General features: G+C 39.8%; 1 protein-coding gene across 1 annotated transcript in view; it reads right to left on the bottom strand.

Annotated features, from left to right (window-relative positions):
• The window catches only part of LOC103360327 (contactin-associated protein-like 4), a 164,656-nt gene that overhangs the window by 102,833 nt on the left and 34,740 nt on the right, over window positions 1–27,083 (bottom strand). The window contains exon 3 of the mRNA XM_008286033.1: window positions 13,922–14,032. Coding sequence (XP_008284255.1) covers window positions 13,922–14,032 — 111 coding nt within the window. The remainder of the gene's footprint in view (window positions 1–13,921; window positions 14,033–27,083) is intronic.

Raw genomic sequence — 27,083 nt, 5'->3', positions numbered from 1 at the left:
ATCCTGTGTTTTTGAGTCCTTTATATATAACAGGATATTGGGGTGTGGAGTATTTTTTGTTTTTTGTATGCGAAGTGCTGTATAAATGAAGTCTGATTTATATATTGATTGATGAGGGCAGATCTTAACTGGTAAAACCCTGCCAGGAGGCAAACAAGGGTGTAAGATATGAATGCATGAGAGCAGCATGCTGCTGAGTAACAATGAATGTCAATTCATGATAACCCTCATCAGTATTTTGGTTTAGTTTCTGTCTGCGTCTGCTTACTAACTTGAACAAACCCAACTCAGTGTATGATTGGCAACCAGAGAAGTGGACCGGACAGGACCAGCCTGCCGTGTTAATATAAAAAAACGTTTTACCTGTACCACCTGTGCCGTGACAGTCTGCACTAACTTCTGGGAAAAAAGCCTCTTTAAATTAAGGAACCACAGGTTGTTGTTGCTGTCTGCTGTCCTCTTTTCACTGCTGAGCTGAGCTCGTTATGCTAATTTTGGTGAACTGTTATGAAGAAGCTGAAAACAAAAAGGGAAGAGGGCAAAGGAGAAGAGGATTTCTCAAGATTGTTAGCCAGTTTAAACTAAAAATGTGCACCGTTTTGCATAATATTTTCATCACCGTATCTTCTTCCTCCTCTCACACTCAGAAAGATGATGTGAGTTTATGAGAAACACTTTAAATGCTCCTTTATGTTCACTAACTAGACACTAACTTTGTCGGAGTGTGTTTTGGTTTTGTGTAGGTTGTTCAGCAACTTTAACATCTCTGTGAGAGTAAAAAAAAGAATAAACTCGAATAATAAAATTGCAGAGTGAAAAACCATAACATTAAAACACTAAAAGTGACCTCTTTCACTTCACATTTAGTTGCATGATGTCTCGTTCATACTTTTTTTTTTTAAGCTGCTTTAAAATTGGAGTTGTGTATCTTTTTGATGCAGCACTTAATTTTGAGCTGTTATTTTTTTTCTTTAATTCTTTTTTTTCTTACAAAAAGCCAAAATTCTCCAATGCTGGGACAAAAATGACTGTAAAAAAAAAAAAAAAAAGGTGCCCAAATGAAAGGCCTGTAACAGACAACATCTTTGAGTCTCATATCAAAACCTCACTGCACAAGAAAAATGTGTGTATATGACCAGAAATTAAATCCTAGCTTTCAGTAATTAACAGTTTCCAGGGCTTGTAACAAGGCAAGCCAGCTTTATTTATTCTGCACAATTCAAACATAATACAGACCCCTTTTCAAAGTGGCAAAAAAAAAGTATTGATGTATAATATTCAACTCATAAACATTTCCTGTTGACAGTTTGGCACTAATTTCATAGAGCAAAGATCCGTCTAACTTGGAGCTGTGGAGTGTGTTGATGAGAGTGTGTAGCTAAAATCAATACAACTTTGATTAGCACATGGCTGCTCAACAGGAACAGATTTCAAAATAAACCTGGCCAAATTGCAGTATTGAGTGCAGAATGTTTAAATATTAAAATGTATTCATCCAGTAGACATTAGCAATCAAACTGTTTTTCTATTGAAAAGGTCAGTTGTGTGCTCATCTGCTGAGGGTACAAAGTGTTTACGTGTGCTTAAGTTTTCCAAGAAACCCAGAAACTGGTGCATTCCTCCAAATAAGTAAATTTGTGTCATTGCTGCTAATCATACATGGGTTTATTTGGGCTAGCATGAAAGCATCAAAGGGAATGTTATTTTGGATGCTTCCTCCTGGCTCAGTGCAAGGATACAGGCCAAGGACGAGTGGTGTCAGCGATGGATTATGACTATTTTATGGAGGCAGGGGGTGGGAGATGGAACAGAAACTCTGAGATAACAAGTTCACTTCCCACAGCAGCAAGTTTGCCCCCATCAGAAAGTGCAAGTGTTTTACAAGTGCCCTTGAGTTACTCCAAATGAGAACACCATCTCAGTGCCTAACATCATTTTAAATCAAAAAGGGGATGTACATTAGTCGAACCAGCTGGGAACCTCCACGTGCCACTGGGATTAGCTGAAATGTGGAGCAGATTTTAGTGGAGACCTTGGATGGATCAACATACTGTATACATCAGAATATTTATGTGAACGGAAAGAAAACTAAGTCTGACGCCTGGATCAAGCTGGTGAAACTGGACTTCCTCCATCTGAAGCCCTTCAATCTTTTTACACCCATGTACTCAAAATAGCAAAGCATGCTTCTTCTTCATGGTCAGGACAGTGGCGTATCTAACGTGGTATACCGGCCTGAAGCATGAAGAAAATATTCATAGCTGTAAAGATCAGCAGAAACAACCTAAAGTTTAAGATGTCAACCCATCTATAGACCTTTGTATGCTATAAAACTGAACCCATACCAGACAGCTTGTTCTCAGTGCATCTTAAATCTCTCAGATAAAAACATCTCATTGTGCAACACTGAAGCTTGTATTTTGTAAAATATGCTCTAAGCCATAAAGTCAAACTTAAACAAGAGCTTACTCAGCCTGGGGTGATTGCGCTAACTCTTCATGAATTCAGACTTATTTATAAAGTGTCTGCTAAGTTGAGGTTTACACATAATTAAATTGAAGCAGTTTGGAATACATTAACTAGTTCTTATGCAGTGATCGGTTATACGTGTTGACAGTATGGTATGAAGCGAAATATAAAGCTTTTTTTTGATTTGTGAAGAGGTAAAAAGGTAATAGGAAAATTTGTTGATGTCTGACCCGACAGTTAATCGAAATCTAGCTTGGTAAATGTGAATTGTGATGTTTAAAAATCTATTGAGGTAATATAGATTAAGATTAATTTGATGTTGCAAACACTTTACCGTTCGATATCAAATAACATGCAATTGATTGAGTAATTAGATCTTATTATTGGGCAATTTCTGTAACTTCTAAAAAGTAGATTTTCTACAAAATTCTGTTTTTGGACTGACACTGGTTATTAAAGTCAAATAATATGTAAGAACAGCAGAGGATCAGTGGTAAAATCTTTGCTTACCTGTTGGGGTCATTGATAAGGCACAACTCAGACTTAGCCTGACAGTTAGCCTGCCTTAAACCTGGCTAGTTTCCTAGCATAAGTTGCCAGAGTAGCAGAGCTTTAACTAAGCTAAATTTGTTTAATGGAAACAAATCAGTGGACAATAAGACGAACTGAAAAAAGTCTAGTTTATCAGGTAAACTTTCTCTTTGGAGAGGACCTTGATTTCATTCCATTCATCAGGCCCTGCAGTAAATACACAACCAGTTCAACACTACCTGCTCACCAGGTTGTCTTAGTTCTAGTGCCATAGCTTTCCAATGTTCTATTACTTTTTTAGCATTTTGCTTGTTTTTGACATCGCCTCAATTCTGTCTCTGCCTGAGTACTCTTGTTTATGTTTGTCTGCACTTTTTTTGTAAGTAAAACTCATTTTGTGCCTTTGTCTGTGCCTAAGTTTTAATGATCAAATCCTTGAAAGTAAATCTCTACTTTAAAACATGCTGTCACTAAGAACTTACACAGGTCTTAATATACGAATGACTCCTGCAGTAGAGTCTGTGTTCTTTGTAACCACAGTGTGTTGTGTAAATAATGGAGGCTGGACCACAGAGAGACTATTGAAGCAATCACACCCACAAAAGACCAGTCCCCCCTGGTGTTAGACAGAGTCATCTCCACTTGGAGCATTAACTTCAGCTTTTGTCTCTCTTAATAAGAGAGTAAAAGAGCACAACATCCTATTTCTATCCTTTCTGTTCTAATTGGAATCTCCACCGCGTTAGTGTCAGCTGGGAAATAGATGGTGACACAATGCTTGTCGGGGCAATGGCTTCACTAGGAGAAGCAGATGTGTGTGCCAGATAGATGTAATGTTTGGTAAGCACTGGTGCACAGTTGTTCCACCCAGTGCCAGGTGAATGAAAGGTGGAGACACTAAAGGGGACGGGAAGACAAAAACAGGACTGATGGGGTGGGGAAGGATACCAGCCATTAGGAGATTTTGAGGGGGTGGGAGTCAGCAGTGTCAAAAAGATGCAATAAGTCACAGACAGCCAAGCAGAGACATGACAGTATTATCAGGCCAAGATTATTAAATGTGTCTGAGAGCTGGGAGGAATTTGAAAGGTTTTTAAGCTGGTTTGAGTCATATAGTTGCAGTGAATTGGAGTAAGAGCTTAAGGTGTTTCCTCACAACCTAGTGCAAGCTATTTAGGAAATGTAATTTATTACTCCTTTTAAAAGCAATAAGTCACCTTAGTTATTAGTTAGTATCAAACTAGTAATTGCATTATTTTTACCACTACATTGCTAACCCCTCACACACCCAGGAAGCTTTTGTTGTTAGCCGTAGAGATGTCATCTGCAGTGGAAACAGAGTCGACTTCTGAGTGTGGCCTTAAAATTAGACGTCACCAGATATTCTGAGCAGCCAGCAGACGTCTTGCTCTGTAGCAGTTTGACATTGTTCTCTGTAGGTATGCTTCACATTGCTGCTGTGCTGCTGTATCAGATGCTTCACATCAGATGTATTTTTTGTGCTTGAAAGCATTTTGCTCCCGGCACAAAGTTTACAATGGATGCTTCGCATCTTTGACTGAGACAAACTCACAATAATAGAAATACTTTTTGCTGTTCAAACTATTTCTTTCCCTCTCCTTCATCCGTTGTTGTAGCTTTTTGCCGAGTAGTGAACATGACCGTCCATGCATACACATCATCTGCCTGGGACAAATAATAATACAGTAATGCTAGGTTGCTTGAATTTATGGTGAAATAAAAGTTATGGAAATGTAAATACTTCAACACTGCTTAGCACCAGAGCAAAAAAACAAACTGACATTCACATTCTAACAAGTAAATGATTAAATAGGGAACCAGGCCAAAAAGATCCCATTTTTAACAGTCCATGCCAGCAGAGCATGTGTATGAAGAAATGTCTGGTATGAAGACCATTAAAACAGTTTTAGGAAACACTAATGCCCTCCCTGGCGACGTGCAAACCCCTCACTGTAGGAAGGTCGACATTAATCACACATCTTTTTGTTGTACTTCATTTAATTTTACAATTCTAGTGGCTACAACTAGAATTGTGCTTCTAGTTACATTTAGATTTATTCGTTTTACAGTGGCAAACAGCCTATTAAAAGGACATTAAGTCCTAAAAGCCATCACCTATCAAAGATTGCCCATTGTGGAAGTCATCTTGTACTAAAAGAGGAGGCAAAAGCAGCTCTTCTATATGGTAGATAAGTAGGTGTCAAATGTGACTGGACAGTGGATGAATGATGAAACTCAAAGTACTTACAGAAAATACTGAAGGAAACAATGTTTTCTTTCTTGTGAATGTTCAGTATTGATGACTGATGACTTGTATCTATAAATTGAGGCATCGTGGTTGGAAGAGCCTTTAGAATATCATATGTAGTTGCTGGTAACTTTCTCAGCTGTCTTCCAGAGCTCTGTAAAATAATTGTCCTTTAGAAGGTCGCTATATGTTTCAGAGATTGCAGATAAACAACTTCCTATTTTTCCAACTCACTCTCACCAGCATATTGTTTTGTCTATCACGTGTCTCGTTATGCTACCTTACACCTGTCCTTGCACAAAGCAGGTACAGTAAAACCAGTTTTAGGGGCTGATTGCAGAGTAAAATTAGGATCGGCCCCTAGAGATGCTGTCTTTAGGGAACTTTAAAGGCAAATTGCTAAGTAATGGGAGCAACAAGTCATCATAACTTAACTGCAAAAGGAAAAAATAGGGCACTTGTGCCAGCCAGTAGAACCAAATGAGAACCAAATTCGTTTTTGTTGTTGCTGCTTGTTGCTAAAATAATGGGAAAAAGAAAAGAAAGTGTGGTGTCCTATTGCAACTGCATTTCTGATATTACTTTCTGAACTGGAAAACATAACGTGTCCTGTTGTTCAAAGATTATAAAAACTCTTTCCGTACTTGGTCAGACTAACTTTTTTCATCCCCCAAAAAAACAAACAAACAACTAATTACATGTAAAAGTAAACAAGTAAGACTACGAAGTGTGTCAGAAAAGTTCCACGACTGGTGTCACAAAAGATATATTTCAAATCCAAACTACAAACTACCAGTTTTCCCCTTCAGATGATCAACCAGCATGTCTACAAAGAGATCCTGCGGCGTTTACTTCGTTCAGTGCGCCAGAAGAGGCGAGAGTTGTGGCAGGACAAGTCGTGGCTGCTTCACCATGACAACATGCCTGCTCACAATGCCTTGAGCATCTGACAGTTCCTGGCTGAGAAGAACATCACTGTGCTGGGGCAACCTCCCTGCTCACCCCACCTGGCTCTGTGGGATAGTTTCCTCTTCCCCAAGCTCAAGGGGGTCATCAAGGGGACCCATTTTGAAGATGTGGACGACATCAAGATGGCTGTGATGACGGAGCTGCGGAGGATCCCGTAAAAATCCTTCCAGGAGTGCATGGTGGCGTGGCAGAGAAGGCTGGGGAAGTGGGTTAGACTCCAGGGGGATAACTTCGACGGGGAAAACTTGTAGTTTTTGTAGTTTGGATTTGAAACATATCTTTTGTGACACCAGTCCTGAAACTTTTCTGGCAGACCTCATATTTACTTAAAGTTGCAACATGCAACATTTTAAATATAAACATAGCAATAATATAGTATTAAACAACTATGTGCTATGTAAAGATATTGTGGCATAATGGCGTCCTTAACAGAGTGTCACCTCTTCTGTGTGTGTGTTGTAATGTTTTAGCAGTTGGTCCAGTCATGTGTGCATGTTAATGCATTTTATGCATGTAAATCCTCCCATTGAAATGTGTCATCCCTTCCCACATCATATATGAGAGTTTTGCCCTCTCCAAATCTGTTACATAGGTTCTGAGCAAAGAGTTGCACAAAATGCTGTATATAAAGACATAATGTGTAAGCTCCCTGCAGCTTTTTTAAAAGCATTATTTTTACAAATCATTTTCAACATTTCGTTTTCAAGTCTGACCGAAAATACACACAAAAATGAACCACCTGGTATAGTCATTTAGCTAACTGGACTAAGAATCTCCATCCAAGGAATCCTGCTGTCTGACTTGTAAGACCTATTTATCTATAAATATGCAGGGTGCTATTAGGATGTATTTCATTAACATGACTGAATGCAGTTAAAGTGGACATACTGACTGCATGTAGCTTTGTAACAGCAGTAAATTGGGGGGAGAGGTAGTCACAGCATAAAAATGTCATTTTTAATGAGCTGTCATGGATTACCAGCTATTTTCCGTAAATTGTGTGAGACATGTAGAAGCAATATACTGGTAGTGAGAAAGTTAAGATGAGAGGCTCTCAGCTGTATTTTGTCGAACATTCGGGCAGTATTTACCCATATAATTAGATTTATGGAGAGAGGTGACTACCTCAGATTATGAGGATCTGAGTGAAGGAGCTGTGGAATTTAACCAGATAAGGTGTTGAAAAGCACCATTAAATGGGCACCTAGAGAAGCAGAGGTGGCACATAAACATCACACGAGGATCAATACCTGATTCTATGGTTCTCGCTGTGTAGTTAATTTCAACCTAGAGCCCCCTGTTAATGCTGCACCCCCCCTCTCTCAAATCTAAATTAGCACTTCCAGAAAATGATTACTGGGGATTGATGAAGTGTTCCAAGCCTATTTCAGCATAATTACAGTGCTTCTAATGTGCAATTATCAGTATGGCCCACTGAAAAACAGGAACCGTTTAGATGTTAAATACTGCCATTAACATTTGCCTATAAATGTTAAATGCTGTCATTAACATTCGGCTGTAAGATGGAATGAAGTTATCTCAATGTTTTCTTGGTCGTCCAAATGGGGTTGAATTAGAATTACAATTATAGCAGCCCACACTCAAGAAGTGAGGCAAGCGAGTGGCACTGCAGGATCTGACTGAAAAGCGTGAAAATGCACAAGAAAAAAAGAGGAGATGAGGGAGAGTGGAGGTAAGCAAACAATTAGAAGAAGTTCGAGGTTTTGGAGGGATAATAACACAAGCTGCAAAAAGGGGGTCACAGTCATGAAAGTTAAACAACCAGTGCCTTTTGAAAGAGCTTCCATCGTGATCACCAGGACCAGTGTGTGAGCTCTGTTTCATAAAGCCACTACAGACTTCAGCTCTATATTTCTTGAACACAAGAACACAACCAATTAGAAAGGGCCTAATCAACCCTGTGGGGAATTCCCCTTTACTTTTCTTTAGCTCCACAACAGCAACAACACAAAGATGGCTGTTGTCTGACTCTGGGGGGGATCATGGATCACCTGACGTACATTCTCCCCCCAATTTTTCAAGTGCCTTGGTGCAGAGCAAACTACCCACAGGGATGGATGACGGGTCATGAGTGTGGGGACTGACGGGCTTTGGCTATAACAATAGCAGGACAATAGCTGTTTCCAGTGCTATAGCCCTTTTCCGGACTTCATTTAGTGTTTTCCCACAACAGGCCCTCTGCTCCGCTCTCAGATGCACACCACTGCTGCCTGATTTGTTGGAGAGAAAAAGTCAACTCCAGGACCGCAGACTGAAGGCAATACCAGTACAGCTCGTACAAAGAGCACCCGCTGCTAATCTATTAACCTGTGTGAACTTCAAAACCAAGATTTTTAGCATGGCTGGCCCCATTATTTTGTATTTGAAGTGAGCAGCATGTACCACATTCTGCCTGTTTCTTTCAGGTGCTATACGGTGATGTGATGTAGAAGCGACTTCAGTTAATGTGATTTTGCCATTTCTTGATTAAATAACAAATATGCTGAGCGCTGTGCACTCCTGCATTATCGTTTATCTGCTTCTGCTGGCTTAGTGAGTCAGAAAGCAAACTGCGTTTACAAAGGTCAATATTGACAGCCTTGTTATCTTACTTCCTTTTGAATGAATGTAAGACTGTAATAAACTATTGCTCCATTTGGGCTATCTTGACTCCCTCCAGCAGAGTAGTACAGTTACAAGAGCATCTTCCTTCTCTTATTGGTGGCCAGTGAACTTGCTCAACATGATGAGAAGAGCTGCTCCTTGACCTTGCCCCAGTCTCGGGTCTCCTTCCAGTCCTTCTTGGACTTTAACAGGGCGGAAATAAGAAGAAACTCTCAGTGCCAGTGCATTCCCCAGCTTAATGAATTGTCTATTCTGAACCAGCATAGAACAGTTGCTCCTCCTACTGCTGGTGGCTGAATTCGGGGCAAAGCCAAACAGCATACATACAGTGAGGCACAACACTGGGAGTGAAAACAGCGCAGTGATGCCTAAATGGGATTAACAGGCCACCATGTGTGAGCAGTGCATCTAGTGCCAGTCCCCATATGGGCTGACCAGCCAAGAAGAAACTAAATGGCAGTATCTAAGGCCAAGGAGGCATGTGGGAGTTCAGTAACCTCGACAACCAAGCTGCTTCCTTGGACATGAGATTCTACATTGTAATAGAAAAGACGCTTCAGCTGGATTTCACTTTTCGCTGCCCTGTTGACCAACAAGACAGTCAGTGATGACTTCTCCAGGTGGAAATCAATGGACACTGATATAAAATCCAGAGAAATGTTAATCTGGGAAAACTAAAGGATGCTATTTCTTTTGTTTTTCCAGACAGCATATAGATTTGACATATATTGCAGATAGTTTCCAGCTGTGCAGAATACTTGATATCTCTCCTGAAGCTGCCCTGCCTGAATTCATACATTTCAAAAGGACACATCTTATGCTAAACTAAAAATTGTAGGCTACTAAAACTGGTCCAGCTGAGTGACTGGCTTCATGATTCAGCGGCGTGTACATATCCAAGAAATGTAGACAATGATTTCTGTCTCAAATTCATTTCCTGTATGTGTTTACCAGATTGTTCACCATTTATAATCAAACATACTCAGAAAAAAAATTCTGCTGACTCAGCTTAAGGCAGGGACAAAAAATATAAAAACATTGCAAATGTCCAAAAACAGAAAAAAAAAATTGTACATATAATATACAGGACAAAATAATTACACTAGATAATCTCTAAAATGCCAGAATTACATGATTAAATGAAGCAGGGGTATTACACAGGAAACAAAGGAGTTCTTACTCCTCTTGCACTTGAACCAGGGTACTCTACATCTGAACATTGGCTTCAGGGAGACGTTTCAACTTAAAGTAAGAGGGGTGCTTTGTGGTGTCTAATATAGACCCGGCCTTGCTGAGAACTTGTTGGTGAAAGATCGATGAAGATAGCTGTCATGTGGGTCTGTGAGATACCTATTGCCTTATCAGCCACTTTCACGATACCAGTTCAGTTGGTATTTGTTTCCTGATGCTTGATACCAAGCAATCAGAACTGATTCTATAAATTACTTGTAAAAGAAAGACATAATGTCTCTATTTACACTAAAAACATTTAATTTCCCTGAGGGAGCACAAACGTTGCTGTCTCTTCTTACAGATCACATCAGCAGGTCATTATCAATGACTGTTGTAAGATATTTATACTGTACTACAAATTCAATGCTAATTCCTGAACTGAAGGCTTGAGATGGTAAATGGAATGATTTCCTCCTAAAGTTAATGTGCACATTCTTAGTCACCTCATTACTATTTTTTTTTTTAAAAGAAGAAAAAGAAAACTAGCAAAAATGAACAGGACTTAGTTTACTTTCAGAAGGTGTGAAGTTAGAGTGAACTTAGTTAAAATTTAACATTTTTAACAATGAAAGTGAACTAATTTATTTCAGTCGGTGTGAACTGAACTTGGAGCTTATGAAGTGTCCACTTGCACAATACTGCTGGTAGTACAGCCACTCAGCTCAGTAAATGAAAGAAATTGTAAAACGTTCTCTTTCAAAAGCTCCAAAACAAGTCATGATGGCCCTTCAAAAAGCCTGCATCAACATCTAGTAGAGAGCGCTTTTGAATTTTTACTGTGGTTGGTGAATCAAAACTTAGTTTTAAGCCCCCATTGTGAATTTCTTCATACGGTACCAATGGTTGGCAGTGACTTCCATTCTATCCGTCTTTAAAAAGTTCTGGAGTCATTCATCATGCAGATGATGAATGATCTATCTTTTTGTCTTTGTCTCCGTCTCTCTCTCTCTCTGTCCCTACAGCCACCGCCAAAGTATTTCTTTCTCAGACTGTGTGAATCCAGCTCAGGTTTGCCTTTGATGTTTTGTGCTCAGCGTCCTGTAGAGACGCAAAGACTCTCACCTGCACTAAGGGGAAATGCACAACTGCTGGCCACAGAACAGAACCCATCTCAGAGAAAAGAGTGAGATTCAGTCAAGCAACAACACTTTTCCTCCGTTTGTGCCAACCATTTCACCCGCCTGAAGGTACTACTGGACAGCTGATGTCAACAACTGACCAAGTGCATAAAGTTTAAAGCGGCACGAGGTAAAACTTTTTATGGATAGCCTGTACCCCAAACCCCACACTGTTCATGCCTTCAAACAGAAATGTGAAAAATGGAAAAGGTCATTGCTGTAAGGGAAAAGGGTAGCGAAGAGTGATAACCATGGAGCTTGAGGTAACAGAAACCTGTTATATCTAGCTCTTTTCAACCAAATAGTTCCAGGAAATATGGAACCTTTCCTGTTTGCATTCCCACAGCATCTAAAGAACTTTGAAGATTAGGCAAATTCGTGTAATGATGAATTTCAATTTCAAAAAACAAAGCATATCAGTGGACACAACAACACAGTCACCCTAACGCTCTGTTACTGTTTGATGATGTGTGTATCTGATGTTGGAGTTAGATGTAGTCATTGAATGATTTTTGATGGCTACTTACTTTTAAGGATAGTGTAAAATATCAGTTTTAGACAATAATAAACAATAAAAGCCCCACTCTCATCCTAATATCCATTGTAGTCATACATTCTTTACCACTAAAATATTTTTAAAAAGCAGGAACCTATTTACTTTGGGACATTTTTCCACTTCAGGAACTTGCAGGTGGTTTTAGTCCAGAACAAATGTTTTTGTGTTTTCCTTTAACAAGTGGCAACACCGTAGAAGTTGTTTCTGGGCCATTTTTGGGACTGAAAAAGTACCTACTCCAGGGAAGGTACTCCTTGGCAGTGATGAAAAACTGCTGTATGGATCTGGTGCTGATTGGTTAAACTAAGAGAAAACAATGCTGATTGGTTAAATTTGGAAAAGATGACAACCATTTTTCTGCTTTCTCAATGTCCTCGTCGAAAAGCAGTCGTCAGTCTTCTCTGTAGACGAACATAGCAAACCCTCCATTGTTCATAAAACTGGAATTGCGTCCCGTGTTTTGCAGCATCCCGGATCAACATTTCGATCAAGGATCAATTAAGACATGAAAGTGGATAAAGAAGAGTGGAACACATCTTATCACGTGTTTACATACTAAACTAGTGCCAACGAAGTCAAATTAATGTTGGATTTGAAACCTCTCTAGCCCCAGAGCTCTCTTTATTAAGTGGGGGCCGGGCTGGGGTTCATTCTCGTTTTGTCTTTGCTTCAATCACTTTTCCTCTCCACCTTCTTTTCCTCCTTTAACAACAGACTCTTTTTCTTTAGCAAGGTGGAGTTCCCACAGATACTCTGGATGTTCCACCAGCTGCCTTTTTAGGGAGATTTCATACTCGGTGGTAGACAGAATGAGACTAACAGGGAACCAATTCAAATGTAGATTCAATTATGCAATTAACACATATTTTATAATTATAGGTTAAAGCAAGAAACTTTCAATTGCTACTTTAAAAAAAAAAATGTCTGTGGTTGTCAGACCCATTGCAACGTGGCAAACCATGAAGACAGATGAGCTACAAGGAGCGCAAGAACGTAGCCATGAAGATTCATACTAAAACAAGTGACCATTTAAGTTCAACTGCATGGTGTCAGCTGTAGCTTAAACGGCAATTCATGGCTTCAATGTTGTGTCTGCAGACAACTGTGAACTCAAATGCACACAGACTTGCATATTTTATACATACTATTCAATTCAATTCAGTTTTATTTATATAGCACAATTCACAACATGTCATCTTAGAGCGCTTAACATAGTAAGGAATTATGAATTTTAAACAGATAACTCAACAATGCAAAGTTGCCTTTGGATTCCCTCTGAGCAAGCGGTCAGCAAAGGTGGGAGGGGAAAAAAGAAAAACCAATGGGAAGGGGAAAAAAATCTCTGACAGAACCAGGCTCAGGAAGGAGAGAGGGCAATACAAACAGCCAGTGATCGACATACACAGACTCATTCCATACATACACAAGGAAGCTTGGTTGTAACCTGCTGACAGTGGAAGAAAAGCCATTTTGTTTATTGTGCTGCCAGGACAACATGAAAAAGTGAGAAAACTGTGTGTGCAAATGCTCAACAAGTACAGGACTGTGGTTGTGGAATACAGTAAAAAAAAAATCCTGATATTCACAAACAGCAGCTTCTTTCTATGGTACATCCACAGTCGGCACACTTGTTGTGCAATCCACATGTCTTTAATTGTGTGCTGTGCATGGATGCCCACAGGGAAACTGCACTGACATCTGCGTGGGGGTTTGGTGATTGACAGAATTTCATGCCATGCAAACCCACACAGACCCTTGCAGACCTGTGGAATTTGCCTTAAGATTGCAACACCAATCAAGAGGAGTCAGGCCATCTTCACTCAAACAAAATTCTGCTTGGTGCTCTGTGTGGTCAAATAAATAGATTCTTTCCACATGGTGACAAGTCAAACAAAAAATGGCATCTTAAGCTACAGTGAGTGAACACTCCCCAGTGACTCCAGCTTTATGTCAAAGGACTTAAATGCTTTGTTAGGTGAAGTCCAAGTAATGAATTCTGGGTAATAAAGTCACACTTTTAAAACACTTGGGCTCAGCCTCGGTCAGCTCAGTCATCATTTATGATAATGTCCACAGCATTAATCTGCTTCATGCTGTCACTGCCAGTGTTAAGATATTTAAATTGAACAATTGTAATGAATGATACCTTACCTTCTCTCCTGTTGACCTTCGCAAAGACCGGCCCATGACTGCTGGAAAGCTGGGAGGAGCTTCTGAAGGATGATGACGGCAGACTGGACACCAGTGGTCTGTCACATACGTCTGTTGACCAATCACACAGCAGAAAAGATAGGCACATCAATGTCAGCCAAACATGTCAGTGTGTTATCTCAATACGGTAACCAGCAAACACTGGCAGAAGTATGGACATTTTCTCCTAATTGAAAGGTTAAACTTGAAGGATTGCCCAATACCCAAAACAGATGTAATTGTAGGTTGGCTAGATAATGGGTCATAAAAGGCCGCTGCAGGAATAAGACAGCTTGGTCTCATCGGGGGAGGAAAGTCAGATGAGACCTTTTCGTGCCTCATACACTTTAATGTTTATGAATGTCAAGGACAAGAAATGGTGCTGAGTACAAATTTAATCTGAATTAGTGATTCATGAACAGCAAGTATCTGCAAATGAGTTATTGTTGCATTGCATAAAAAGACTTAAGTGCTTATTTTAAAGTCATGGTGCATCTGTGATGTTTGCACTGCTTACCAGCCACTTATTCTGACATTCTAGTACCCGTTAGTCTAATCTTGAATGAATTTGAGTGTAGTTATTGTAATTGAGGCCTAACACTTTGACTTATACGTTCTGTCCGGGTATGGTGTGTGAGGTATGAGCCGCTCCATAGGTTTCAAGACAGGAGGAAGCCGTCTAGATAGCTTGTGTTTCTGAAGCTGTGCCTGTGCAGGTAGTCAGCATCGATGAGAAACTGTAATAAGATGTGTAGACGCAACAGTATCCCATTTTCTTTTACAGTACTCCAGCCAACATAATCAGGCTTCTGAAAACGAGAATAAGAGCTTTTCCATGTTTCTACATTCAGGATATAATGCTTAAATATGCAAACAGAAAGAACAACCCGATTATAACCAGGATACTCAAGTCCATGTAAACACAGTCACTATCTGCTATGCTTAAAGCCCTTTAGTGCAGAATAGAACTAAGGACTGTTCTGACAAAAGTATTCACAAAACAGAAGCTGTGACTAAATTTGTCATTTATGCATTGGGAAGCAGTTTCCCCAGAACACCTGACTATTAGATAATTACAAATGTTCACTCATTTCTATGATTATTGTATAATCTAAATCCTCTTTCTAATGGATTTCCACCACTGAGAAGAGAGCCAGTTCAAATTATTCACAGTCCCCTCAGATGTGCCCGCTCCTGTCTCCCTACCCTGACAACAAGGCTTCAGCTGAAATTACTTTGTCAACACTATTGTACTTCATTTCAAATGCTGAGGGAATTTCATTACCTGAGACTATAAACCACAGACTGGTGACAGTTCTGAAAAGCCTGTCATACCCACCCAAGTCTACTCAGTCTAACGCCACTCTCATCTGCAAGTATTTCAGAATTTGTCTGTGCATCTCTATTCAGACTTGAGTCATTTACTGCATTCAGACAGAAAGAAATCTGCGGGAGACTCTTGGCTTTGTATGGAAGCATACGATACCAGATTGGAAAATCTGAACAATCCTCTCTTTCTGAATATTTCTATCACTAGCCTACAACCTCCCTTGCTTGTCTCCCTTTTTAATTGGTATGTAAACATGTCAAACGAATGAAACTGAGTTGCTCCAAGTGTTTTTAGAATGTTTTCAAATTCAGAAGAGGTGACACAAAATGCAACTCTTTCCCCAGCCAATTTACAGCTTTCTCAAAGTAAGAAAGTAATGAGCAAACTACTGTAAGCATCCCGACCAGACCTTTTTGGTGCAAAGTTTTAATCTCTGACATATATGTCATGGAGATGGCAGTACCCCGAAGCTCATCCATAACAGTGTGAGCAAAAGAAAAGTCAGTAGTTGATTAATAGTCGGCTATATGGGTTAGAAGTATATTTTGTTATTACAAAAAAAATATCAAAACAAAAAGATTATTTATCTGTTCGAGCAAGGGATACTAAATATACCAAATTTGACTGATAACTTATTTTCATCGGAACCAAATGTACCAAAAGTAGCCTCCAGCATTTGTCACAGATACGCTACTGGGGACAGGTGAAGCAACAAGTCCACTACAAAATAAAATTATATATATGAAGATATTTAGTGTTTGAGTAAGATAGTTAGCAACAAGTTATAGACGACCAAAAACCAGAATGCAAATACTGTCACATTTTGAACAGAAGAAACGCCTCCTACAATTATATGCAGCTCAAAGATAGTTACCCAGATCCCGACACAGTGTTCAAGTTGAGAGTTTTAATTGTGACTTCCTGTTATTAACATGTCGACACAATGTTAACATCTTGAAATTTGTGACTCATGTTGGTTAACTGTGACAGCTGCTTCTGTTGTAGCTTAGCTTAGCTTGCTTAGGCTAATAAAGTTATATTTAATACCAAAAGCCAGGTGTTATTGGTACTGTGTATTTTAATAAACAAAGGTTACACTGTATTACATCTAACCTATTTATTATTTGCATTCTTTTAAAATATATATATATATATATATATTAGCACTGTAGTAGGAATGCTAATGCTAGCATAAAAAGTTGATTGTTTTTTGACACTAAATAACAGTAATGTATTTTTTATTACTTGAAAGCCTTATACATTGTTTTTAAAAATGGAGAAGTTGATGTTGAAATACAAATATTTCTTTTCTTCTTTGCTTTGGAAAACGGAATTAAGAATCACAGAATTTTAGTAGTATTGCTATCGACTAGCAAATTTCTTTGTGGACACCTTGTGGTCTACCTCCAGATAAGTGTTAGCGAAAGTAAAGTTTACAGTGACTACAAAGCAGAGATTTTAAGATTATGGTTAATCTCTTTCTGACAAAAAGCAATTCTTATTTGCAACAATAGTTAATTCTTCCCACTCATGCTAGTTTCACTGTAGTTTGCCAGCTAATTTAGCCAACGTTGGCTCCTTGATTGCCAACTATTCTGTTAAATAGGTTATCATTGCATATTGGAAACTAAAAGAAACTATCTGTATTGAAATGATAGGCACCAGTCTTTGATCTGTATTTCTGAGAATCAATCTCGTGCAAATCTATGGGAGAGAAATATTACTGGTTAGATTATTAGGAAATGTGAAATAGAAGGAAACCATCTGCTCTCCTTCAGCCCATGAGACATGTTGATTTGTTCCACAGTGTTTGGCTATACCCAAGAAAAGAATGCGTTTCTCCATCGTCGTGCTGTCATCATTGCTCCAACATGCCTAGCAGCGGTGTGAGATTTATAAAATGGCAACCCATGAGCGCAGTCCGCTGGCACAAAAAAGAGAGATTACAGAAATTCAGATGGGAATGGGAAACTGATTACCAATGGCTGGGATGCGTGAGCGAGAATGTGTACAAGACCAACTGCACCGTCTGCCATCGTTTAGTCATGGAGGAATGCTTAACATCAAACAACATGCATCGGGAGAAAATCATAGAAAGAGCAAAACGCTGTAGAGGACACAAGAAACTCTCAAAGTTTCTTGACAGAAGGGCGTCTCCAGAGGCCGATATGGTTTATATATGGTATGTGTGCCGTGGAACAACAGGCTTCAGATGCTTCGGTGGTGGAAGAAGTATTCAGAGGCTTTACTTAAGTAAACGTACTCATACAACCCTGTAAAAATGTTCAGCTACAAGTAAAAGTGCTGTGATTAAAGCGTTACTCAATAAAAGCATGCAAGTGTAATTATTAAACTGGTTAAAGCACTAAAAGTAAAAACACTCACTGCAGAAAAATTCCCATGGGACTCTTTCATCAATGTGTATTATGTGATTGCATTATCATAGGGCTTACAAATGCAATGAATGAAAAATGAGAGATTTTCTTAGAGATAGTTTTTTATTTTCTTCAAAAGTCAGAAGTTTACATACATTTCCTTAGTATTTGGTAGCATTGCCTTTAAACTGTATTACTTGGGTTAAACGTTTTGGGTTTCCCTTCACAGACTTCTTCAGATAGAATTCTGGCCAATTTCTCAGGTTTGTAAATTGCCTTTTCAGCTCTGCCCACACAATTTCTACATGATTGAGATCAGGGCTTTGTGATGGCCACTCCAAAACATTGACTTTGTTATCCTTAAACCACTTTGTAACTGATCTGGTGGTATGCTTAGGGTCATTGTCCATTTGGAAGACCCATTTGCACCAAAGCTTTAACTTCCTGGCTGATGTCTTGAGATGTTGCTTCAATATTTCCACATAATGTTCTTTCCTCATGATGCCATCTATTTTGTAAAGTGCACCATTCCCTCCTGCAGCAAAACATCCCCACAACATGATGCTGCCACCTCCATACTTCACAGTTGGGATGGTGTTCTCAGGCTTGCAAGCTTCCCCCTTTTTCCTCCAAATGTAACAATGGTCATTATGGCCAAACAGTCCAAAATTAAGGTATTTGAGGTGTGCCTTAAAGTACAGCCACAGGTGTGCCTCCAATTAACTCACATGTTGTCAATTAACCTATCAAAAGCTTTCAAAGCCATGACATCATCATCTGGGCTTTCCCAAATAGTTTGAAGGCATAGTAATCTTAGTATATGTAAACTTCTGACTTTGAAGAAAGTAATAAATCAATCTCTAAAATAAAATGAGCTCTCTCATTATTCTGGCATTTACTAGATGGAAATAATTTTGGTAATCCTAACTGATCTGAAACAGGAAATGTTTAGTCTGATTTAATGTCAGACAGTGAGAAAGAAAAAGGCTTTATGTCTTTTCATACAGTGCATGTAAACTTCTGGTTTCAACTGAATATCAATCATGAGACATGGCTTCCCAGTACTAATATGGCAGCTGTGTTGATGCATCGCTGAAATGAACATCAGCAACAAATGGGTATGTACTTGTAGACAAGACCCACTGTGCCTAGGTAACTGACGGGGGCAGGCCATTAAAAGAAATTAAGTAGCACACTACCAGTGAACTTTTAAAGTAAACAGCTAAAAAAAAATGAAGAAAACAACCTGTAGTCTACAGATGTTGGTGAATTCTAGCACTGTCCATAGTTCCACTGTTGCTTCATTCACACTCAGTGAGGCCTGAAGCCGACAGAGACACAGAGCGAGCAGGTAATAGCGGAGCACCAACAGCAAAGTACACTTAAATTTGTTTGAGTATGCAGTAAAATGAGTACTGTAAAACCTCCGTAGATAATATGTTGGGAGTGCATAGCCCTGACAAGAAAATATGGATAGACATGGTTTAAAAAGGCAAGGCTGATTTTTAAAAGGTGATGGAAAGAAAAATGTAAAGCACAAATACAGGCACGCTTAGATTAAAATAAACGGAAAAGCTTTCTAAAATCCACACTGCTGTTTTGTGGAGGACTGAAAATGCCAAAATCAAAAATAAAAGACTGGAAGACTTCTAGGGCATCAAGAGTGCAGAGAAATGGCACTTGTTCTCTCTGAGTTCAACCAATCAGCATTTGTCTTCTCTAAGTTTCATTAATCAGCGTTGAAGCCTGCACAGGTCTTCAGGGCAATTACTGCCATTAGGTAGGTAGCTTTTACAAATTGCACTGTAGATTGGATATGTCTGTCAAAAAAAACCCAAAAAACATAATACTAAAAATCCTCAGCTTTATCACTTTGACTTGTTACTTCCCAAATATGTTAATTACTAATAATGACTCCTTATTACATTATATGAAAATAAATTAATAGAAAGTGTAGCAGCTGACATTTCTAGGAGACCTGGGTGGTGATCACCACACATCTTAGACATGTTCCAGTCCAATGCCAGCCCAAATCTATTTTTTGGCAAATCCACATTTTTCCACACAGATTTTATTAAGTCTGGACAGCAAAAAAAAAACAAAAAACTGAATGGAATGAAATAGCATTGACATGCATTTCCAATTACATTTCTATAGATGAATCTCAGTCCAGACACTCTGGCTTGAAAGCAAAAAAAATCTGTTTCTTTTGCATTACTTGTAGTGTGACACATAATGAAGACATCAGAGTGACAGAAGTGTTGAGCAGAATCCATGCTTCTTGTAGCAGAGCACTATGGAGGACAATACAGAGAGCAACAGTGTGATTTCTGCAGTCTGAGCAAAGCTAAACTACCTGCACCCATCGTTACCTACAATCCTGCACAATGGCAACCGGTATTTTTTAGTGTAAATGCAGATCAGACCTTTAGAAAAGCCGGTCTTGTATCACGTCAATTCAGCACATCTCAGCTACCGTACCTTGACTGTCTCTTGTCTTTATGGCATGCTCAACTGGGTGCTCCAGGCATCAGCTGATGCAAGTCAAATGACAACAACAATGTATGTACAGGTGCACAAGAATGAGTGAGAAGAGAGAGAAAGTTTATCTATCTGCAGCATGTGGAGCTACTTTACATTACAGTGAACTAGCTTTGCATCAGAGAGACACCACAGCAGATGCTGAATGTCATCCGTCGCTTTAGTAGATAAAAAGGTAAAAGAGATCAACACAGTGTAAGTGCCCCAGACTTTCAGAGTCAACTTGTTGATCTTTTTCTCTCTCAGTCAGGATAATGAGGCACTGTAATACTTTTTGTGTGGAAAACTGGCTGTGCTTCTTTTTTGCTAGGTTTGTGTCTTTACAAACTTTTCCCCCTTTACCAAAGAGGTGCCGGTAAACGAAAGAAACTTAGAGGAAACAGCAAAATAAATTATTTCTAACAATAAAAACTCATATTTGCCACTTGTACCCACAAACCTACCCTTGAGAATTTCTGTTGGTTTCATTACAATGAATATAAACAAAAAGGGGCTGTTTTTAGACAGGCATTGTTTGTCCTTTGTTATTGGAAATCTCATATCAAGATTGGCACCAGCCTCGAGCCCGTACGCTCATTTTTGAGACGCTGACAGACACACTCAAACTAAAAGGGTCAAAACATGAAAATCCACCCACTAGTACAGATTCTGTCTGGTCCCACGTGTGTATAAGGAAACAGGATGAATAACATGACAAGAAAGAAGTGACAGGCAGACTCTTAGAGACGTCAAAAGTCACACTTTAAAAAACTGCATATTTTACAGATGTAATGAGAAACAAGCCAGGCATTATCTGTACAGTGATTCTCTGAGGCTGCACAGATAGCAGGTGTGGAGCAGTGAGGAGCGTCGTGCTGACTGAATGAGAGTAAATGTGTGTCTTGCAGAGCAGTGTTGAGACAGACTGAGATATCTGACTGACATGTCACATGTATGACTTCACAGTGTCACACTGTACCGTTTGTGAAGTTTTGTCATCTCTTTGTATCGGTGTGTCTCATTAAGCTTGTCAGCAGCAATGACAACAATTGTGTGGATTTTAAAGAATGGCTCTAAGTGTTATTCTCTACAGGAGCTTTTCAGTTACACTCTAAGAAGTGGCTCTAAGAATGACAGTGCTGGTTGGTGGCTCCATCACTTTGGTCCAAATTAGATTTCTCAGTAGCTATTACACAGATTAGAAGATTTGGGAAGAATTGGAAGACTGGACATTCATGGTGCCAAGAGGATGTAACCAGAGGACTCTTCTGGTCATCTGGCACCGTATGTAGTTCTGAACGAATTGTCCCTTTAATTTTTGATCACCAAATTCTAAACGGGTCATTCTTGAGTCCAAATAGACATTTGTGCCAAATGTAGTGAAGTTACATTTGAGGATATCCTGATATACCAAATTCACAAGAATGAGGTCACAATGAGTTTGAACTTTGAGACCCAAAATATTCATCAGTTCATCCTTCAGTCCGAGTGCATGCTTGTGGCATATTAGTGTTTTTGAGATATTGCATTTAAGAAAATGGGCTGTACAAAAACCCTAAAAACACAATGACCTCTGATTACGGCTATCACCAACAGGGAAGCTGGTAAGGCAAAGAGGAACGCTATTACAAATCATCTTAAAGGGGGACATGAATTGCTGGACTAAATTTTATGGTAATCGAAAACGTGCTGTAATACACAGTTCATCAAACTGCTGGACTGATGACCAACACTACCATCCTGAAGACTAATTTTGGCCCTCAATTTTCCTCTGTCTAACGGTTTTACAGTATTTTAACAGAGTCACTAGCATAGCTGTAGACTATGAAGTCTTGTTTCTAAATTGCTGTCTACATCCATGTCTGTCCAGACTCATATAATATATATAGTGAACACGCTGAAGGAATTTCACAGGTGGGCACCCAAAGTGAATGTCATCAAGTCAGTATGCAACTGTGATGGCCGCGCCCACAGCCACACAGAAGGTTGAAGGATGCACACACTGACAAACACCATCACCACACGTTCAGTTACTTTGAGTTACAGTCACTTAAACTACATACACACACATTAAAAATTGGTTTATGAACACTTTGACAACACTGTTTTCTAGATGAATGGTACACATTTAGTTTACATCGTCTGTCATTTTGCAATTAACTTATTTCTCTTTTCTTTGAGTTACATGGCTGCTGCGTGGCATTTCCTGGTTGGAGACAAAAGATGGGGCTGCGGGTGGCGCATGGCTTTATTCTGAAGGCCCTCTCACAGACCAGACCAAGAGCTCTGACATCATGGGGAGGAATTTGGGCTTTGTTGTATTAGTTTTAGTTGTTGCCTATATAGTTTCCCCCCATGCGTTAAATTTGGTCTGATCAGCCAGTATATATGTTGTTCCAGTCTGGAAGGTCTGTTAGTTGAGTTCATGTCCAATTTTGTTAGCCTTATTTTTCAGTAGAGTTATGTTTTGTTGACCTTTTTTAAAGGGCCCTACAACTCCGATTTCAGTACTTTCGGTTGTTTTGTTTTTTTTTGTAAAATTTATTTTTTTGTTGGAGAAAATGAATTTGTCTTTTGTGAACTTTAAATCTGTGTTTTTGTGCTTGGTCCATGACAGCAACCAAATGTGAAATATGGTCACAATCTCTCTTCTGTTTCTGAGTTATTGCATTAACTGAAGGGCAGAAAAGTGTTTTTGCAAAACGTTATGTTGCCACAGTAAAGTTTTCCTTTGGCTTCTCGGATATAAAGTGTAATCACTTCATTGTTTTATCCTATTTGTGTACAGTTAGTGTAAGAATTCTTAAATTATGACAAAAAAGTGATCTGTGAGCACAAAAATATTTCAGTTCATCCTCAAGTCCAAATGAACCTTTACGACTAGTTTGAAGAAATTCCAGTGCCTGTTCCTGAGATACTGAATTAACGAGAATGTGATGGACAGACAGATGTACGAACAACCCAAAAACAATGTCACTGGTGCAGAGGCTCAAAAACAGATTTAGTTCACACTGAACAATTAATAGTTTACAAAATCTTAAGACGTAAATTCACTTCTGCATTTGTGACTTTAATTCTCAGATCAAACTATTATGTGGCTGCGTAAGTCAAACTAATACCTCGCCTGATAATGCAGTTTGGCTGAGAGTTGTGTGAATCCTGTGCCTGCTTTGGCTACAGATCGGAGCCTGACAGTCTGGCAGCTCAACTGAGGCGCTCTGCAGTGGGGCTGACTGCTAGCAATGAGAGAAACGTTTGTTCCTCCTTTCCAGCCCTTCTCCTGTCTGTTAGCAACACACCAGGCAGCCCAATAATTCTGCTGAATCTCACCAATGAAAACTTCCCAAGTTAGAAAGCTGCATTACACCTGTAGTACGCAAGTCAATTAACTGTTCTCTGCAACATAATGAACTACTTTTTCTTTGAAATGGTATGAAAACGACATTGCAGTTTCCTCTGTGCTTACTACATTAAAATGTGGCTTTGTGGGAGGCAGATCTAATCAGTGAATTAAACGATCAAAAGAAAATTGCGCTGCAACAAAGCCGGAGTCTGCGAGGTTTAACCCTGATCACATTAGCACATGCTGAGTGTTAAAACAAGTCACAAGAAATTAACACACACATTAGTAAACAGAAGAAAAACTCAAGATCAGTGACAATGAAACATGTCAGTCTTATGTAGATTTGGGAAAATTGCTGCAGGTTACATCACTTCTACTAATGGACCCAAGAGGAGACATGTGGAGTATGTGATAAGAATATCATTAATGGATCTTATTTGCATTTCAAAATAGGGAAAAGACACTGAATGGCACACTTGTCTTTGCAGACATTCTCATTTAGAGGACGTTAAGTCATTTTGTTATAAAAAAATAAAAAACAAATACATTTTACAAATTATTATGTCCTTCCTTGTTTCCCTTTTGCCTCCAGCACATAGGGTTAGTTCTCCCTGTGGGTGGAGAAGAACTGAAGTCTCTGAAAGATTTTTATGTAATCATGCAATGCCTTGCCTGTTTTCTGAAAGACAAAAAACCATTTGTGCACAACTTAAACCTTGAGCTGCACAGATTCTGTAGGCTGCGGGAGAGGGACGTGGAATGTCAATGAAGTCCTCCAGATTAAAACGACTAAATATTTTGTGGAACATTTCGTTGATCCTGACCTTTGCAAATTAAGTGGCAACATTCCATTACATCCTCCTTTACTATCACAGGAAAATGCGTCACAATCCCTATGGATGCTAGTGGAGTTTCATAAACATGCATCATTACTGAGTGTTTCCTAAAACATCCGTTGTGTTTCCTGGAAGGATTATATCTCAAATTGGGTTAGTGTCTGTACTAACCGTATTCAAGCTGCTGCATGAACATTTCAAATGAATACCTTGAATTTTACTAGTGTCCTTCATCTTTACAATTGGTTTTTAGAAAAATCCTTGAGTAAAACAAATATGTATATCAGCTGCTTGGTGTTACGCTGTATATAAAAGATGGACATAGTCAAGTGAATCGAATGCAGAAGCACCTTAACCCTGCATTCTTTGTTTCATTCTTTCTGTGGTTGCAAAAGGAGTTTGATTGTATAGAAGTCTATGTGATAATAACTCTACTTCTCCCTTAATTTGTTACCTCAGTAAACATTTTCCTGATTAGTTTATAGTATCAATTTAGAGATTTTCTGAATACAACACGGTATTCATTGAGTAAAGTGTGGTACAATTTAGAGCAGTGGTTCTCAAACTTTTTACAGTGCGTACCACCTGAGAAAATATCGAGCTCTCCAAGTACCACCATTATGACCAACCTGAACGTAGAGTAGTGAAGGCTGACCCCATTGACTGTTCACAAAGTAGGCATGCTTGCTCTGAATATGAGGATTACTTATTGATAATTGTTGCCAGCCACAGCCACGCTGTACACAACAGCAGCATTATAACTATATATAACACAACAAGGTGCAGCACCTCTTTACCTCTCATACACACAGCAAGCGAGAACATTAACAACAGCTGTGTTTCTTACACTCTTTCTCTCACACACACACACACACACACACAATAGGCTGGCAGAACCATAAATGTAAAAAAAAAATATCACAAATCTATAACATGAATGAACATTCACATTAGAAAAGTCAGCGCATTACGTCGGTATGAACAACACATGAAGACCTTTGTGGTCATCGCTGTCACCGTCTTCACATGTGGGACCAAAAACACACACCTGTCTGAACACTATTAGGCTCAATACAGTCTTTCAGTCGCGCTTTGAACAATGTGTCCTCACTGGTAACACTCTGCTACTTGGAAATTAAACCTGTAGGAAATAGCAGGAAAAGGTGACCAATGAACTATTCATAGTTATTAAGAACTGGCAGCATGTTTACAACTTTTAGCAACTTCCATGCGCCTAATGAGAGGGTGCGCCTGTCTCTGCGCACACAGTCCTGTGGTATCTGGCTCGGTCGTGGTCAGCTTTAGTCTCAGATCTGGCTCAGGACCCATCCTGCTTCTGGATTTTGTCTTGATGTCGGCAAGTGAAGAGAAGCCTTTCTCACACATATACGTTGTTGCGAAAGGAAGGAAAACGCGCACGGCCTTATCCGAAGGCGTGATCATGGCCGATGTGTAGATGAGATGGTGGTGCGCGTGGGCGCAGCGCCCCCTTCAGGAGACAGCAAGAGTGAAAGTTTTGAGTGTCTTGTCTGTCCCAGCCGCTCATTCTGCAAAACTTACAGCCGGGAGACTCTGCTGGGCGTCAGGACAGTGAACGGCGCTGGAATTGTGGCGATCGGTTGCGATGTGGACGTACTACACCAACATAGAGTCTGATCGGAGACTACGCTGGCAGTTACCCGAGGGAGAAGGAAGCACAAATGGTACAAACGAACAAGGAGGAGGAAGAGAGCCGGATCCATGCTAGGCTAAAGGCTAACCCCTCCAGACCAGCAGGATCCATGCTAGGCTAAAGGCTAACCCCTCCAGACCAGCAGGACCGTCCTCCTACTCTTCAATGTCCGCTCCCTCCACAACAAGCTGGACGAGTTTGCTGAGAGAAACACGCAGAGAAACACATGGCTCCATGACAGCATCCCAGACGGACATACAGCTGGAGGGGATGACATTCAGGGTCCTCGCCAGGGAGCTCGCGTACCACTGGTGGTACACGTACCACAGTTTGAGAATGAAGGATTTAGAAGATAATATAAAATAAAGCAGGGTAAGTTTTCAGCAGGGGTCTCTTGTGATTGACAGGTCGCTACATTATTTTGGTTCACAGCATCCTCCAGTTGTCACTCAGATCCACCCCTCGCTCACTACAGACAGTTTTAAATGAACAAGATGTTGTCCAAAACCAATGAGTGGCATAACGGTGGCTGTGTCCATCCTTAACACACCCAAAAGCCTGGTTTATACTTGACGCATCCCCAAGGTCCACGCGGCTCCGTGCAGACAAATTCCGTTTTGGCAGCCACAACCCCCGCGGTCTTTCAAGCAGAAAATTTCCGCATCGTGCACCTCCTAAAATTTTTAACAAATTGGACGGCGACGCGCAGAATACATGGCGGCCAAACAGGAGCTCCTAGTGGCAGAGGTACAAAAATACAGGCATTTATGTGATTATTCGCACAGGGATTACCGTGGTAGTCTTGTGATGAACAATTCGTGGCGTGAAATTGCGGCCACACTCGGTAAAGAAGAGGAATGGGTGAAGAAAACCTAGGACAACCTACAGGACAGATACGTGAAGGCAAAAAGGAGCACCAAAGGGAAAAGTGGAGACCCACGGGGAAGCCAAAATGTCCATGGGATTTTAAGAGAGTTGAGCTGGCTCTCAAATTTTATCAAGCACAGGGAAACTGACTCAAGTTTCCCTCCAGATGAAGTAAGTCTA

Source organism: Stegastes partitus, unplaced genomic scaffold, assembly GCF_000690725.1.
Source record: "Stegastes partitus isolate 25-593 unplaced genomic scaffold, Stegastes_partitus-1.0.2 Scaffold426, whole genome shotgun sequence".
Lineage (NCBI taxonomy): Eukaryota > Metazoa > Chordata > Actinopteri > Pomacentridae > Stegastes > Stegastes partitus.
The sequence above is the reverse complement of the archived record's forward strand: the minus strand, read 5'-3'. Positions and strand labels throughout refer to the sequence as shown.